This window comes from Mustela erminea, chromosome 16 (genome assembly GCF_009829155.1).
Source record: "Mustela erminea isolate mMusErm1 chromosome 16, mMusErm1.Pri, whole genome shotgun sequence".
In the NCBI taxonomy this organism is placed as follows: domain Eukaryota; kingdom Metazoa; phylum Chordata; class Mammalia; order Carnivora; family Mustelidae; genus Mustela; species Mustela erminea.
Window position 1 is genome coordinate 80,899,569 of NC_045629.1, and position 17,742 is coordinate 80,917,310.

Genomic DNA, 17,742 nt, shown 5'->3' on the forward strand with positions numbered 1-17,742 from the left:
CTAGAGACCTACGACATTGGTCAGGGTCTACATTTTAACAAGACCTGCAGGGGTCTGTATGCACCTGTCAGCCCCATGCCCCCTCCCCCGACTCACACTGTGGCCCTTCCTTGCTCGGGGCTCAGTGTCACACCCCCAAAGCACCACCTTCTCAACCTGGGCCTGATGGACCCTGCGCCGGATGCCCCTTTGTTGGAGGGGGTGTCCCGGGCACTCCAGGCACATCCACTCCTACAGGCCAGTAACACTCCCTAGTGGTGACAATCAAACACGTCTTCAGATACAGCCACATGTCTGCCGAGGCAAACTCGCCCCTGGCTGAGCACCCCTGGGCTAGAGCAGGGGTCTAGAAGGATTTCTTAAGCTGGGGCACCCTCCATTCCAGTGGCTCACACGCAGAAGCCTGTGATGGGCACACTCATGGGGCAATTCTGGGGAGGAAGGGGACATGGGCCAGGCTGCTCCCACCGTCATCCTGGCGAGTGCACGGGAGCCATCTAAACACAGGGACTTGGGGGTCTCCGAGCTCCTGTCCGGCTCCAACACCATACGATTCAAATCAAAGGATTCCGCCAAGACCTTCAGCCCAGCCTCCCCACGCCGACAATTTTCTGTGGGACACTGAGCAAGTCAATGTCTCTTTCCAGGCTCTCCCATCTGTGAAATGAGGTTATTGGACATTCAAACACTTGTGCGGACTGATGAATCGGTAAGTGATATTAAGCAAACACTGCGAGCTGAATCACGTCTTTGGCTTCTACCACCTTAGGCAGTCCTCACATAACCCCTAAGATGGGTCTTGTCATTTTCTCGAAGGCATGTCGAGCCTTGGACATTTCCAGGGGTCACCTATAAACAAGGACGTGTGCGTGTCCATATGCACAGACCATGTGAGCGGCTGCCGTGGCTCCTGCACACGCAGGGAGATGTGCCTAGGCTTTTCTGTACCTCGTCACAGGCAAAACCGAGTCCTGGTTACACCTGTGCCGAGGAGACCAGGCTGTCCCTCGCGGGGCTTTGAAAGTGCTGGAAAGGAGCGTTATTTACAGACTAAGAGGAGGAAAGAGGAGACCTTCCTCAGCGGGCAAGCCCGGTACTCAGAGGCAGTGTGGGGAGGGATGAGACCTCCTCGTCGGGCTTCAGGGACCTGTGGCTGTCCTCGGTTGGAGACATGGGGCAGCCAGCAGGGTGATGATGATCCACAAGAGGAAGGGTTGTTCAACGTCAAGGGCCCGGGGTTTCCTCAGAACCAGTGGGAGTCAGGTGCCTGCTGGGGGTCGAACCACCAGCAGCATCCTCGAGGGAAGGGCTGCCCCGACAGGCGATGTCCCAGCCACCATCTACACAAACACACAGCGGGGGTGAATCCCCGCCCTGCCCCCCCCCCCCCAGTGCTGTTCTGGAATTCAAGGACCCAGAGATGAAGTGAGCACGCAGGACAGACAGAAGTGACTTCTGAGTTCCTGAGAACTGCCCAAACACCCACCCGCCTTGTCTCTTTAGCACTAAGAGTGGCAGAACCAGTAGCAATATTGCACTGATGTTAATAACCGCACAGATCAGATCAAGTGACCCTGACAAGGCCGCTCAGAGCAGCCGGTCCTCACGGAGCACGTTCCTTCCGGCAGCGCCTCTGACTTGTCCCAGGACGCTTCGACAAGAGACAAGATTAACTTCATGGTTTATCAGGTGTAAGTGCACAGATTCCATCCTGCATCCAACCTTGCAGGGTCTCTGCTTGGAAGACCCACGCGGGGCCCCAGAATCTGCCTCCTAGCAGTGTTTGAACGCCCGGTTCCCTGGGTGACCCAGTCCTGCGGGCTGTGTCCTTATCCTCACTCTGCCTGCAGCACTCGGGCACAGAGGGCTGGACGCCCGAGCCCGTGCAGCTGCTGCCACGGCCGGGAGTGGGAAGGTTGGAGCAACAGAGCTTGCACACCCAGCCCAACCCGGCCCAGCCCAGCCCAGCCACCCCTCCCCTTCTCCAGGGACCCCGTTCCTCCCCCCACAGCCTCTAGTCCTGGGAAAGCAGCAGAGCTCTTTCAACGGCCTTCCCAGGGGCAGAGCCCTACATCAGGCCAGGGTTCTGCTGGTCAGGAATAGGTCAGGGCTCAGCTCCCCAGGTGCCCTGTCTGTCTCCAAGACCCATGTTTTATCCCCTGCCCCATCCTGGGCCGATCTGAGCCAATGGTGTGAGCATCTGCAGGTGGCAGGGACCCCAGCCTTCTTAGCTCTTGCTTCTGTGCAACTCTAGGGCTAAATTCAAGACTTCTTGAAAAGAGGGACACACAAGAAGAGTCTGAGGACATGCCTTTGATGGAGCTTCCCTCCACAACCAGACCTATTGAGGGACCTGGAGCAGAGCTCCCCCTACGTGGTGGTTACCCAGTTAAGATGGTGGGTCCTTGAAAGGCCAGTCTGTCTTCTGGCTGCTGCTGCTGAAGGCAGGGGAAGGGGTATCTTGATGGGCTCCTGCCTCAGGAATAAATGGGGAAGGGCAGCAGGACATTGGCACTCCCAGGACCATCTAATAAATGGGGCCAGGGAGGAGACCAAGACAATGCCAAAGGGAACTCCAGAGAGTTCCGGAACCCTCCCTTTGCCCAACTGTCAGGTTCCAGCCTTGTGGGCACTTCCTAATAGATGCCCGACACATGTCTGTATGGATCTGTCTCATTCACAGGATAGGAGCTCCAAGAGGTGGGGCCTCAGGGCTCCAGCAACCAACTCCCTGTCACCACTGCCTGCTCGGCACAGGACCCACAAGGGCTTCAATCCCTTCCTGAGCCATGTGGGCCCCGAAGGGAGACAGCAGGGAGGTCCTCCTCCTTTAAAGTTAGCCTTGCAGGTATGAACCCCTCGGGGCAGGTGTTGTAGTAAAACAGTGCCTTCAAAAGCTAGCCAACTGTGGCTTCAAACCCTCCATCACTTAATACTAATGGCTGTGGCCTCGTTAGTGAAATGCTCTAATACCCCATCTCCCTCTGTAAATAGGGACCACAAATCCAGCAGGGTCTGGGCTTCCCGAGGACACAGGCAGCTTGGCAAACCGGTCTGAGGACTGGAGTCATGGGACCAGCAGTTGCTTCTGCTTTGTGATGGGTGTGCTACCTACCCTTGCTTTGTAGCCCAAGAAACTGACCAGAGGCCTCTTCCGAGGCGCGTATTTCCTCTAAGAGGAGAGCATCAAGTTCAATCTTACTTTACACGGTTAGGCTAACCAAGCCAGCACTGCAAAATAGATCCTGAAAATTTCCACTTGCAAATCCTCATGAGATCCAGGCGTTGTTTAGACGGGTTCCTGTTCTTATGAAAATTGTCAGCCTGACCCAAATGTTTCATGTTTTTGTGTCCCCTCAGCGTGGCCTCCCGGAACACCACCACATCCTATGATGCACCTTCCAAAATCCCCTTGGTGGTGGGGGAGGGGCTCCCCATCCACTTTCTGCTGCAGCTTTGCAAAGGGGGAGTTACAGCCCAGAACTGCACACTCTGTCCCCTCAGGAAACCCACCCGCCCTCTCTGAGCCTCAGTTGATAGAGACCCATCCTGATTTCAGATGGGAAGAAGGGTGTGGACATAATTAAGAAGCCAGTTGTTGGTCTAGTGTAGGGAAGGAGGAGCACATTGTGCAGCCTGTGGGGCGGGTCAGAGAAAGGAGGAGTGTGGTGTTGCTCCAGGAACTGGTGAAGTCGGGCACAGCGGGATTCCTAGAGGGAAGAGAAATAGATAAGGATCCACGTAAAGTACAACAAAAGGAGGGAAATGGAGGGAAGGAGGAAGAAGAAAGAGAGAAGGGAAGGCCGGGGAGGTAGACGGGGTGGGGGGTCGGGACTGTCAGGGAGCCTCTGCCAAGTGTTAGCCATGCAGAACAAGTGACCTTCCTCCAGGGTCTCAGCTCCTTCACCTGTGGAAAAGGCAACACGAGAAGAATGGTACCTCTGGCCCCAGGTGGTCAGTAAGATGCCTGGAGACCATGCCCTGGAAATGCTGCCTATACACGGAAACTCGAACAAGCATCAGGAACAGTTATTTTGGGTAAACTATCCAAAACTCCACTCTTCGCTTGTAAAAAGGCAGTCACTCAGATCAAGAGGATGACAATAGATAATGTGTATGAAACCCGTTACAGAAGATGACCAGGGCTCGGGGAAGAGGGGCCTCCCCCAGCTCCAACTCAGGGTGTTGATGCCACGTCAAGGCGAACCTCTCTGCCTGCTCCTCCCCACCCCGCTCCCCATACACACTGACTCTGCGGTCTCACTGGGAGCCCCCAGGAGGGTAACATGAGGCAGCAGCTCTACGCCCATGCCCACTTTCAGAACCCGAGCTCTGGGAATTATGGGGTGACCTCACTGGGCAAAATACAGATTTAAGGGAAAGCAAATATTTCTCCTGTTCTTTCGGTTAATCAGCTATCAGGATTTTTTCTAAATGTTGACAAAGAGATGGCTTCTTCCCTAGAGGCACATGTTAGTATCCCTCTCAGTTCACCTGGAAGAGACAGAGGAGGTCCTGCAGGTGGGGTCGGAGGGCTCCTCTGGGCAGCGGTCCCCAAAGTGTGGCTTCTGGACCAGGAGCATCAGCATCAGCATCCCCTGGGTCTTGTTAGGAAGGCAGACTCTCTGCCCCTCTCCCAGCCCCACAGAACCAGACGCTCTGGGGGTGGGGCCCAGCAAGCTGGCCTAATAAGCCCTCCCCATGATTCAGATGCTGTCATGTCTGGGAACCATGGCTCAGCACTGATAAATGCTGGCCGTGGGGTCAGAAAACATGAGCACAGCTTCTGGCTGGGCCACATGGAGAGAGCATCTCACTTGGCTCTTGGTCACATAGTTAATATGCTTGTAAAATGAGGGCAGCAGTATTTACCTCCAAACTACATAGCAGGTGCACAAATCCTGGCAGACCATGGTCTTTATAAACACCAGGTACTGTTAATGTTCTCAGATGCTCTACAAATTATTCTACGTGAACCAAGGAAAGGAAAGGACAGCCCATACTGTAATCAGTCCACCTGGAGCACATTTTCCAATAACTCTCCAGGCTTCATGAGGCTTGCAGAGCTACAGAGGCACCCCCTCCGTGGGAGGTGGGAGCCCTGACATCTTACAGCTGTCGGCCGCCCCTGGGAATAAGACTTCACCGATGCCCAGGACGCAGAAGACATCATCTGGTGTTTAAAAAAATGCAACACTCTGTTGGCGTAATAGTAATTATCCTTAACATTTACGAGCACTTTTTACAAATATAAGTCATTTATTTTCATTAGCTCATTTTCTCCTTACAGCAACCCTCTGAGACGAATAGCAGTACAATCGCCAATTTATAGGCGAATAAAATAAGGGCTAAAGGGTCGAGGAACTGCAGTGATACACAGCTGGCATGTGGCCAAGCGCAGTCTGAAGCCACCAATCTGTGTCCAGGGTCCACACCCTCAGCCTCCCCTCCCCCGCCCGTCCCACTGTCCAGCAGCCAGCGTCTGCCCTTCCCACAACTACTCTCCTCCTCCTGGACAAAGCCCTTGGTCCTGTGACTGATCCACTAGGCTTGGCAAGTGCCCGAGTGTCAGACAGAGGTGGGGAAAGGTACAGACTTTCCTATCCCAGCTCTTCCTGGGGTTGTGAGATCCCGTGAACCCAGAACTTCCCCAAGTGCCCTTCAGCACCACGGACAGGGTCTACAGCGCCATGGTTCTCTCAGCCCTTAGCCCCCAACCCCACAAGGCTACTTGAGGGCACAAAAGCAGCTAAACTTATTTTCCACGAAACCCTTTAATTATTATAAAAATAGAAGGCCTTCAACCACAGTTATCCAACTCGATAACCATGAATAATGCACATTAACGCACAGGCTAAGAATAGGAGATGGGGCTGCTGATTAAGCCCGGCGTGAGCAAAGGGAAAGGGACCCAGAGCTAGAGGCAATGGCGTAAATATATCTTAGAAGTTTCACACATACAAACACATATAATTTATATTTTATGGCTCAGAAGCTCTACAATGCAGTCATGACATAAAATAAGTTGATTCCCACCGGGGACATGGTTTTGGAGGATCAAGGCTTCCCAGCACTGATTTCAGGAAAGGGCAGAGAGCCGGCATTGGCCATGCAGTGGATAGGAGTGGGTCACTCTTGCTGCGGGCCTGCCCCAGACTCCCTAATGGTCTCCAGGAGGCTGATGCCAAAGTACACAGCCTGGTACATGGCAACAGCTCAGTAAGATCAGTAAGATCTGTTATGATTCTTTCTACTCTGTGACTTTCCTTGAGACCACGTCACCATATCGTTCCATATAAAATTGTCACAGGTTGGCCACTGAATTCTGCATGGCCCTGACTGCTAATGTCTCCATCTCATTCTCTCAGAAAGGATCAGAGACATAAATGTGTACCCACTGCCCCTTGCCGTGCTGTGCTGTACTTTTCTCTTACACGAGAAACCCCTGATATGTAGAAGCATCTTGTGGCTTCTGGAGACCTTTCTTGGGTCCCGGTCTGGGAAAGAGGCACCAAGAAGAAAATCCCTATTTGGCAGGGCCCTCTCTCCTTTCCCCAGCAATTCTGCAATCCATTCTATAGACATGCCATGAAATCTCATCTCACAGTTTCCAATAAAGCCTGCTCTGGAAAGACACCCAAGAAAGAACTAGCTCAGGGGGGAAGGAGACAGCCTTTTGCCTTGGAGACAGCCACAATGTGTCTGCCATGTTGACATCACAGTGGCCATTGTGAGAGCTGGTCTGACTGTCCCCTGCAGTGGGGTCCCAGGCACTACTGTGACTGCCTCACAGAGAGAGTCCTTGGTGAACTCAGACTAGGCTTGAATGGGAATGTCACTTTAAGCTCTTATCAGCCCTGCCCTGTCAGCTGTGCAGCGGTCAGAGCGACTTTTTCCTGGGGGCTCTTCTTCATCTTGTGGGTACCCCACTTTTGCCTACAGGTGCAAACAGGTTGCATTAAACAAACATCAGGGCTCATGTCCCTCATTTTGCTGTCCCTCCCCAGCCCCCAGGAACCTTGCCTTCCCCTAAATGGGTAGCTGTTAGGATTTCTAACAAGCCAGAGCTATTATAAACTATGTTGTCCTCTTCCCATACAACTTCTTACAGGGAAAAACTTCAACATGTGTGTTTTCCAAGTCTCAGTGGCTTATCCAAGAAATGCAGGGAATGCCACCTTCCACCTACCCTCACTGGAAGGAATGAATGAGAAGGTGCTCCTGGGACTGTCTGGCTCTGTGCACAAGAGCTCAAAGGTTCCTGGGTCAGAAGTATCCCTGGTATTTCAAGAGGCAGAGGGCAACGGTAGATGGATAAGGAGGAGACCAGTCTCGGGGGAGAAATACTGAGAGAAGGCCCGGGAAACACGAATCCAGAACTGGAAGGAGACAGGCAGAGGAAGGGTCTCTTGGGGGCCTCCTCACAGCAGCAGGTGTGACGTGTACTCCAAACATGTGGATTCCATGTGCCACAGAACACGTGGTGCTGAGCAGTGGTCAACAGGGAATTTGTCACAAGAGCAGCACTTGACAATCACAAACCCATGCACGCCTGCACGTTTCCAACAGATGGTGAGTGTAAGCCGGAAGAGGACATTTCCTTGGAACTGAGGGATTCCAGGCCCCTGCCCCACAGCTGTTAGGGACTTTGTGGCAGGTGGGCCCCCAATGTCCCTCATGCCAGCTGCCTTTCCTGAGAGGCTGGATGCTTCATGGTCCACGGCGATGTGGAGGAGCCTGCTTTGTCCTTGAGGGTATGTGTGCAGAACCTGCTGCTCTTCTCAGACCTGGGGACCAGGCTGCCTCTGCTAACCATTGGGAACCTGGCTTCCCAACAGCTGATGATCTTGGACTCTCCCCTCAGCTTTCCACGTGGCATCTTCAATTTTGTGATGACCCACCCCATGAAAACTCTCCTACGAGAGGACTTGAGGACACTCCGGCTTGCTGCTCATGGCTCTGGTACCCTCTTCAGGGCATTCAGCTGAAGTTTCTAGAAGGCAGCATCTGGACTACTTGTTGGACTCAGATTCCTCCTTTGCCACTTCGGTTCTGTCAGGTTTATGATCCAGGCAGGGATTGAAGAAAGCCTTAAAAGACAAGGAACTGATGCTTGTGTGGAACTAAAGCTCCGTCTGCTACCACGCCAGCCAGCCCAATAAAATTCAGCTGAGTTCCTGACACTCACTCGCGTATTTTTTCTGGTGCACCACACCGTGAAATCTGAGCACAAAATCCATATGAACTTTTATTTATTGCCATATGGATTTCGGTGGAAATGCTTAAGGAGGGACTTTCTGGTGGTAGTTGTTTTTGAGTTTCTTTGCTTCGACCAAATGCTGAGTGCTGAGTTGCTGACCCAAGCATGGCTTTACAGGATACTCTGCCCCAATTTCTTCTCCTGTGGGTCTCAGCTGCCCTTGCTAGCTATAGGGCATAATCTGGGCTGATGAGGGGCTGGGGAGTTCTCTCCCTAAGCTGTCCCATACTGTGCTCCATTCCGGGGAAATGGAGCCCTGCCCCGCCTCCCCATCCTGGTCTAGACCAGACCTGCCTGAGGCCCCTCCCCTACCCCAGTCCCACTCTCGTTGTAATATTAACACCAGGTGCTGCTCATAAAGAGGACAACGGTGGCAGGCAATGCGCCGTATCGTGTATCTGAGCAGCTGGAGAGGCTGCGGGCGTGATCATTCAGCAATATCACTTACAAGGATCCATTTAAATAGGCCTGCCCTCCGAACATCACCTCACCTGGCTCCAACTGGCTCACTGCACCGCAGCAAGATGGCGGCAGGAGTGTCAAGGTTCCCTTTTCACAGCTGTGGGCCCAGAGGAAAGAACATCTGTCTCTGGGCTTTGAAGCAAAAGTACTGAATTTGTTTGGTTTGAGTTAACTTGGATAACATGCTTGAACTGGTCACTGTGCTCACAGAACCGTGCCCGGATGCCTGGCACTTGATTCTTGCTAATGTTTGCCCAACTCATTATTTAGCAGGTGGCCACAAAGTTCTCTCCTAGACACCCTCACTGAACCTCACAACCGCCTGAGGGGAGCTCATGGTTTGTTCTAGCATCTTCCATGCACAGTTGAGGAAACTGAGGCACCAACAACTGTGGAGAACCCTCCTTACCCACCAGGTTATGCCACAGGAGTGGGGCCGTGCCAAGAGTCCAAAGTCCGACCCTCAGCTACTGTCATGTTCTGCCTTCTGGACCCACCGGCCATCCTGTCACCCTGTGCTTTGCAGGCTCCTGTGCTGGGAGACAGGGCACTTTCCTCCAAAATCACACCGCTTTGGGACTTCCCGCATAAACATCTGTGGAGATCTTATGCTTAAAATGATTTTCATTATATTAAGATTAAGACTTAGTCTTCGGTCAAATGTTCACAGATGTTGTAAAACTGGGAAGAGTAATTAACAAGACCTATGAAACACCCCAAATCCCGCTACCCTAGAATGTGGTCTGCCCTGCGCACGCGCCCTTTGATGCGTGAGCACACAGGGCTTCCTATATGCTGTATCTCATTTGCATTCCATTGTACGCCTAGCTCCCTGTCGCAAGGTGTTCCAAATTTTCACTCGTGCCCATCTGGTTGCTGTAATGCGATGTTCCATTAGGTTGTTCCCATTTTTCCTTGCTGTTGCAGTTGTCAAGTGTTCTTATAAAAAACAGAATCAGCTCGTGGTAATTTTGTTTCTGCTTCTATTTCTCCCTTCATATAAATTATGCTCAGGATACTTTCCTAGACACTTTTTGTTGTTTCATTTCTCAGCACCTCCTGCAGTAGAACAGTGAGCTCCTATGGCACCCTCAGTGGGCTCTGCGGATGGGACCCTCCTCCACTGCTCCATCTTCTGAGGCCCAGGCGGGGTCCTAGTGTGCCTAGCAGCGTGGGGGATGGAGACCACACCCTGGCTCGTTTAGGGACCAGTAAGAAGGACCACACTCTGGATGGCATGACTGCATTCGAGCACACCTCCTCCCCAGAACTTGTGAATGAGCCTCTGGATGGGGGCCCAGGCTGGGTTTTAAAGCTCTGCGAACCCACCACCCGCTCTCACGTACTGAGTACTTGAATGCTATCTATTACAGAAACATATGTCCCTCTTGCATGGATTTTAGCAATATCCTCTAGCAGCAAAAGGATAAGAAGTGCAAGGGACAGATTTTTACACACGCTTATCAAGTGCCAGGGATGAAGCCAGGTGCTTTGCGATCAACCTCTTGTAATCCACGTTCAGCCCTCGGCATCCATGTTCCCATATGACAAGCTGAGACCCTCAGAGAGACGCCAGCCACCGCAGAGCTGCGACCCGAGCCGTGTCTGCCCAGCTCCTCACATGAGCACCAAACCGAGGCGTCCTCTTCCCTCCTTTCCTTCCTCCCAGATGCTAAATCTGGGAGGAGAGGAGGACAAGCCCGGCCGAGAGCAAGCTGCGCAGAGGTGCGGGCTCGCAGACACCAGAGGGCGCTGTGGGCCCAGGAACCGGACCAAACCCCCAGGCTCCAGGCTTCCTTCCTGGAGGCATTGGTCCCCAGAGCAGAAGGACCTTCGGGATGCACCAAGAGGAAGCTCACCGGAAACTCACATTTTGGACTTCTTTCTGTTGTTTCTAAATCTTTTTCTGCTTGTGGGGTTCATGATCCACCTAATGCTACAGCCTTCATCTCCATAGCATCCACACCGGAGCAGTGCGCACCCAAAGGAACCCCTATGCCTGCATCTCAGTATGCTGGTCCGTCTTCTCTGCAGGGGAGAACCAAGGGCAGAGGCACAGAGGTCGGGACCCCTCCCTGCTCCCTCTGACTCCACCAGAAATGGTCCCTACCCGCCCTGGACCACGGGTACACACCCTCATCGCCACCACCAAGCCAGCTGCAAAGGAAATGAGAAGTATGGGTGTAACAGAAACAGGGCGTCACCAGCGAGCGTGCTCCCTGGGCCGGGCCCTGCGTGAAACCCCTCACGCACCTTCTCTCCTTTAACCCCCTCCGACCTTACGGGGTAGAACCATCATCTTTCCCCTTCCCCCTTTTACAGAAAAGGAAACTGAGGCTCAGAGTCGCCCAAGGACAGACAAGAGGTTAACACGAGGTGGAGCCAGATTCCGAAGCTGGGTCTGCCCCACGGCCATCGGTGACCTCTCCTGGGTCGAGCTGGCCCTCAGCCTTGGATGGCGGAGGGCCGACACCCACTCATCTATCCGCTCATCTGGCAACCTCGGAGGTAATGCCAGCTGCCTCCCGGAGGCTTGGGAGGTCCAAACTCCCTTCCTCTACTTCTACGGCCCCAGTGCCTGGGCTGTGAGCAGCATCCCCTAAAGAGCTGCCCCCCCTTACCTTAGCCTGATTTCATATTTATTTAAACACCGGGGGAGATGGGCCCAAGGACCCCACAGTGAAGAGAGAGAGGAGGTTAGCTTCCAAGACAAGGAGCAGAAGCAGCCCAGAAACCTGGCAGCAGCACACAATGGTCTTGGGCATCTGCTGGGGGAGCCGAGGAGAGTCAGGAGGCCAAGAGTTCTAGTCAATCTTCAGCTGTGTGACCTTGGGCCAGTCACTGACCTTCTCGGAGGGCCAGTTTCCTCAGCTGCTGGGGAAGGGGGGCTTCAATCAGCCCTGCAGCCTCCCTTCCTTGAGTAAAACCAGAGTTTGTGCTTCCCATCATCCAACTAGCTTGTGACCTTGGGCTGGTCACTTGACCTTCAAGCTTTGTTCTCCCTATCTGTGAAATGGGCATAAGTCACTGCCCCGTGAAGTGCTGGCTTCATCATGAGACATCAAGTACAGGGCATGTCAGCCCTCATGGAGGGCAACACACATCATCACAGTGGTTCATTACACACCAGAAACACAAGACACACAATGACAATCAGAGAAATACAATTCCTAGGCCCACCAAGCTCTAGTCCATATGATCCCTTCACAACGTAATTGCTCTGGAGAGAATATTCAAGTGCAGAAGCCAGTTTTTTGGGCCCTGTACAAGTGCATTAGTCACCCATGGCCTTCTCTGCCCTGTGGACTTTATCAGTCCCCTTGACCGCCCCCCTCCAGCCTCGCCTCCTCCCCAAGGGTTGGAGGGAACAAGAGACTCCAAGTAATGAAGAGAGCTCCAAGGGCTCAGGCTGGGGTGGGCTGATCACCAAGTCTCAGAGCCGCCGCCTGCAAGGGCCTTTATGCATCATCTCGTCCCACCCCCTCGTTTTTACAGATGAGGAAGCAGAGGCCCAGAGAGGGAGGTGACTCACCCCGCATCACACAGCTAATATGCGGCAGAATCTAGACTCAGACTTTGCTAAAAATGTTCAGATGCAAGAGAATGTCAACCAAGGACAGAGCCAGAAGTGCAAGAGTCTGCCCAGCTGTCCCTCTGTCCTGCTGGCCCCGAGGATGTGATGGGGCCTCCCCGGCTGCCACTGTGACCCAGCAGGTCCCGATTGTGGGCCTGCAGGCAGGGATGTGGGCCCTAGGGAGAGGCCGGCAGCCACCAGGGAAATACGGCTGCCCATTCTGAGTTATACCAGAACCGACAAGGCTGAGATGCACCTGCTGTTCCTGCCTCTTCCTGCCGGACACCCACGCAGGAGGACAGCTCAGCCATCAGAGGACATGCTGGTCCAGGAGACACACAGCAGTCCAGCCAGCAAGCATCACCCAGACCCAGCACTCTGACTTCAAGGACAGCCCCAATCCTGACAGAAACATCTGGGGGTCCTGCTAAAACCTGTGCTCCAGGCCCATGGGGACCCAGCAAGCCAGCAACACTAGATAAAGGTAGTTGCTAAACTTGAGCACCTAGCCTCTAGGTGTCATGCTTTTAAACCACATGGGAACCATGGATGGTGGCCACCAGCAGCCCCATCTGAGGAGTCAGCAGACGCAGCTTGGAAAACTGATGACAATGTCACACTGTGCCGTGTGAGCCTCCCACAGACTCTCAGACTGCTGTGTATCCTCGTGTAGGAGTTAATCTGTGTGTGTGTGTGTGTGCATGTGCGTGCACATCTGGGCCTCCAGTAGAAGTTCACCATAGAATCAGTGAAGACACAGAGAAGTAGGGAAGAAAATACATACCCTCAACACGGCCATCTGGCCTAACAAAGGGGCTCCACCTCCAGAATCAATCCCTTTCTGTCTCTCGCTTGTGTACACACACACACACACACACACACACACACACACACACAACTGGGGTCATACTGTATAGATATTTTTCCATGTGCTTTAAAAATTAACCATTATTTTCATTCCCTACGTCATTCATTATTCGTCTAAATGTGGTTTTTGCCTCCCTGAGAGACGCTGTATCATTTAGTTGCACGAGAACGCACTTGGGCCCCCTGCCTGCCCCACAGCACATGGCTGCCTCCAGTCTGACTTCTGGATGACATGGAGTGAAACCCAGGGTAGTCATGTCTGTACAGCTTTGCTCTAGCTCCGTGGAGCCAATCTCTGGAGTGAAAGTGCACTGTGAGAGGGGACCTGCGGGGAGAGAGGGGGCTGGCCATGGGAAAGCCGTTTCCATGGTAATGGAACAGAGTGGCACCAGCTCATACAGCCGGCCCCATGCGAGGGGTGGAGAAGCCACCAGGGTCCACCAGCACTGCATTCTGAGGAGATCCTAGTGCAGGTGCCCAAGAGTCCTGGGGCTGTCTCTCCCCGGACACGCAAAGTACATTTTTAATTGTTAGTGGGAATGAAAAACAGCATTTTAGTGACACCTTCGTTTTTATTTCTCCTCACAGACTAAGCACTTGAGAAAGCTTTCCTCCTTGGAAGGAAGCCCCATGTCCTAGGATCTGTTGGCTTGTCCTCCTTCTGATGAAGGTAAAAGAAGGTACAATATTTGTATTTGGGGAGAACACGTATAAGCGGGCCTGCCTCCTGTTTCCTCCACGGCTCTGTCCGCCTCCTCCTGCTCCTGATCGTCTCCCCTCAGAACTTCTGCAAATCTCCTGGCAAGTCCTCAAATGCTTCTGGTCTCTCCCCCTCACACCTGTCTGGCTCGGCACACTCAAATGTTCCCACCATGTCTGACCACACACAGAACCTTCAGCATCTTCCCAAACTGCACACGAGGCTGAGCACGTTCTGGTCTCTAACATCCCGCGTGCCGGTCCTTAGATCCTTCTGCAACCCTGCATCCCGGCCCCATGAGCCCCAGCGAGTACCCTCTGCTCCAAGCACTGCCAAGCACCCGCAGCCCAAACAAGCATTGCCCTCCAGTTGTGCTCATTCCTGCTCACCCCTGCCAGGCCGCGGTGCCCACTGCACCTGCTTCAACTGCCCCAGTCAAGAGAGCACCTGCCCTGAGGCACCTCTCTCCACCCAGGAAACCTCTTTTCTCCACTTGGATTCTCCCAGGAAGCACCACTCCCCAGCTGGGCCTCACCCCCCACCCTGCTCCCTGGCCGGCGGCACAGCCCCCAGAGAAGTGATAAAAGGGAAATACTTACCTTTTCACCCTTCTCTCCTCGGACAAAAGGCCCTCTTCCCTAGAAAATGAAAGGAGGAGGCACGGGTTTACGACAGAACATCTCCATGCATGACGTCACACGGCAGTAGTACCCTGGGGTCTGAAAGGGTCGGATGCTTTCTCATCAGCTCCTGGAAGGAGCTTCCAAAAGAGAGGATAACCGTTCCTTACTGAGTGTTCATTCTCATGCCTATTACCCCATTTAATTTTTCCAACAATTCAATATTATGGAACTTGTATTTTTCCCCTTATGAGCTTTACTAAAATATCATCCACCTACGGTATCATTTGCTACTTAAGGATACAATGTAATACTCTGTACAATGTAATACAATGTAATCCTATACAATCTAATAGTTCGGAGTGTATTTCCAGAGTTGTGCAACAAGCCCTAGTCTGCTTTGGGATGTTTCATCAGCTGAGCAAGAACTCTGCACTTAATCGTGGTCACTCCCCACGCCCCCCACCTCCTTCCCTAGACAGACACTAATCTATTTTGTCTCCATAGATTTGCCTCCTCTAGACATTTCATATACACGGAATTGTACGCTGTGTGGGCTGTTACAGCTGTCTTCGCACCCAGCGATTCCTCAGCAAAGTGTCTTCAAGGTTTATCCACGATGTGACCTGTATCAGTAGTCCATCCCTGCAGAATCACACGCCACCGTGTGAATATAACACACATCCCGTTTATCCGTCCACCATGCCATGAGCACTTAGGTTTTTCCACTTTCTGGTTATTATGAATAATGCTGCTCTGAACACTTGCGTCCAGGGTTTGCAAGAGATATTGTCTTCGTTTCTTTTAGATATGTATCTAAGAAGTGGACTGCCGAGTCACCTGATAATTCCATTTAGCCTTTTAAGGACAGCCAGACAGTTACCCAAAGCAGCAGCGCCCTTCTGTAGCAGTGACGTCCCAGTTTCTGCACCGTCCTGGCTGCTCGTCCCATCACGAAAGCGAGCGCTTGGGCCTCTCGTCATGACTGACTTACCTCTCTCTTTTCAATTCTGTCCCTTCTGCTTCACGTATTTTGGACGCTTGCGAGGTGCACAGGTGTTTATAACTCTTCCCGATTTCTGAAAGACTGACACTGATCCTAAGACAAACTCTTCGTTTCCGCTGACGTTGGGTTTTAGAGTCTACTTTGTCTGATAACAGCGGAGTCACTCCCAATTTTTTGGCTTTCTATTTTCAGGATATGTATTTCCCATCCTTTTACTTTCGACCTGTTTGCATCTTTGAATCTGAAGTGTGTCTCCTGGAGGCAGGACAGAGTCTGGCCTGAATATACAGCATGATCACCGATAGAGCTGGTTTCCTGGAGGCCCTCTAACTTTCCATTTCTGCCTCCTGTCTTGCTGTTCCTCATCCCTCCTTCACGGCATTTATTTATTTATTTGCACTAAGTGTTTTCTAGTGCTACATTTTAATCTCTTAATGGCACTTCTACTGTATACTTTTGAACTACTTTGGTAGAGGTCAGTCTCGGGTTTCCCACACACACCTCAGCTCCTCAGAGTTATACTACCTCCGGGGAGATTTACAGACACACCCCTCCCGGCCTGGTTCTGGGCCCTCTTCCTCCACGCTCGTGCCGGTACTACTCCTGCTTGTTACATGCCTCCTCGAACACGGTCATGATGATGCTTTTGAGCCTGTCATCCTACTTCACTGACGCTTCCTTCCCCCGACTACCGTCAGTCGCCGAAGGATCTTCCTGGCCTTTCTCGGTCCATGTTGGCTCGTTTTTCCCTCCTGTTGCTTTCACGTTTCTTTGTCTTTTGGCGCTTGGGCTGCAATCTTTCTCAGAATGGCTCAGTCTGTGTGAGAGTTCACCGAGCTTCTTGAGGGCGTAGATTACTGCTTTTTACCAAATTTGGGATTTGTGCTTTCACCATTATTTCTTGGAATATGCTTTCTGACCCTTTCCTCTCTCCTCCTGGGGTCCCCATGAGGTGCATTCTGGTGCATTCTGGTGCACTCCAAGGCTCTGCTCATTTTCTTGCCTTACTCCTCCTCTCTGGTCTTCGGATCACAGAGTCAGCATTGGTCTGCAGGTGAGAGCACTCTTGCTCTCAGCAGGCTGCTTCCTACCTATTGCTGAGCCTCCCCTCAATCCCCTGTTCTCTTTCACTTATAATTTTAAGCTCTAGAATTTTCATTTGGGTCTTTTTATTTAGAAATTTCTCTTTACTGATCTTCTGTATTTGCTGACAAGCTGTCATAACACCCCCCCTCCCCCAAGAATGATTTCCCTTCGTCCTTTGACTCTCACTGTGACGGCTACGTTGCACGTTTTGTTTTCTTCTCCAGTCCCTGTGCCCATCACAGGAGACCCTGTTCCCTACTGCTTTTCCTGGGGTCACAGGGATATTCTGGGGAACCACAGGGTTCAGTCTCAATGTGGGCAGATAGGAGGCAGCCAGAAAGGGGAGGGAAGGGGGAATAAGCTGTGGACAGACAGTGTAATTCTTCCTGGTGAGGCAAAGAGCATGGGCAGTGGCCTGTGAGAAGTGGCCAGTTCGGAGATTCTGAGCTGCCAATCGGGATGCCCAGAATCCAGGGGTGCATGTTGGGGAGTGCAGGACAGGGCTACAGCTGCAGCTGGGGCCACCTCTGGCGGGCCTCCCGTGCCCATGGGGAGGAGCCTGGACTCCATTTCGAGGTTGGGGTATGGCTCAGTGTCGGGCTCCATGCATTTGAGCTGACACACACGCTTGGGGGAAGCCAGGCATGCCCCACACCGGCCCCATACTCACCATGTCACCTTTTTCTCCCTTGGGTCCAGGAGCTCCAACCAGCCCAGTGGCTCCCATGTCTCCCTGCAGGGTGCAAACCAGAGAGCAGCACTGGGTCAGGTCCCCTGATGACTTCCCTGCTCAGGCTGCCCACTCCCCACTTGGCCCTCGATGCCCTAGCAATGGCTGATTTTGTCCCTGCCAACCTTGGAATGAGGCTGTGCTTCCCACCCCTGGAGGAGAGAGGATCTGAATCATTTCCCCAAACTCTTATTCCCACAACTAAGTACATCCTGAGAAAGTGAGTGGGGGAATGCATCGTGTGTTTGTCCCTAGGAATGGCGCCGGCCCAGATGGGGAGGGAGACGCCCCAGGGTTCAAAGCCCCGCTCTGCTGCTTACTGTGAGAGCGCCATTACTCTCTAGGCCTTGGGCTCTTCCTCTGTGAAATGGGCCTGCTTTCACCAGCACACAGAAGACTGAAAGCACTAAAGTACTTTGAAAGCTGCCAGAGGTCAG

At 52.7% G+C, this 17,742-nt stretch overlaps 1 protein-coding gene across 1 annotated transcript in view; it reads right to left on the minus strand.

Moving 5' to 3' along the window:
• Positions 1-17,742, minus strand: part of COL22A1 (collagen type XXII alpha 1 chain) — a 234,856-nt gene that overhangs the window by 145,874 nt on the left and 71,240 nt on the right. Inside the window, exons 11-12 of the mRNA XM_032316558.1 lie at positions 17,246-17,308; positions 14,463-14,501 (exon numbers count right to left, since the gene is read on the minus strand). Of these exons, the coding sequence (XP_032172449.1) occupies positions 14,463-14,501; positions 17,246-17,308 (102 nt within the window). The remainder of the gene's footprint in view (positions 1-14,462; positions 14,502-17,245; positions 17,309-17,742) is intronic.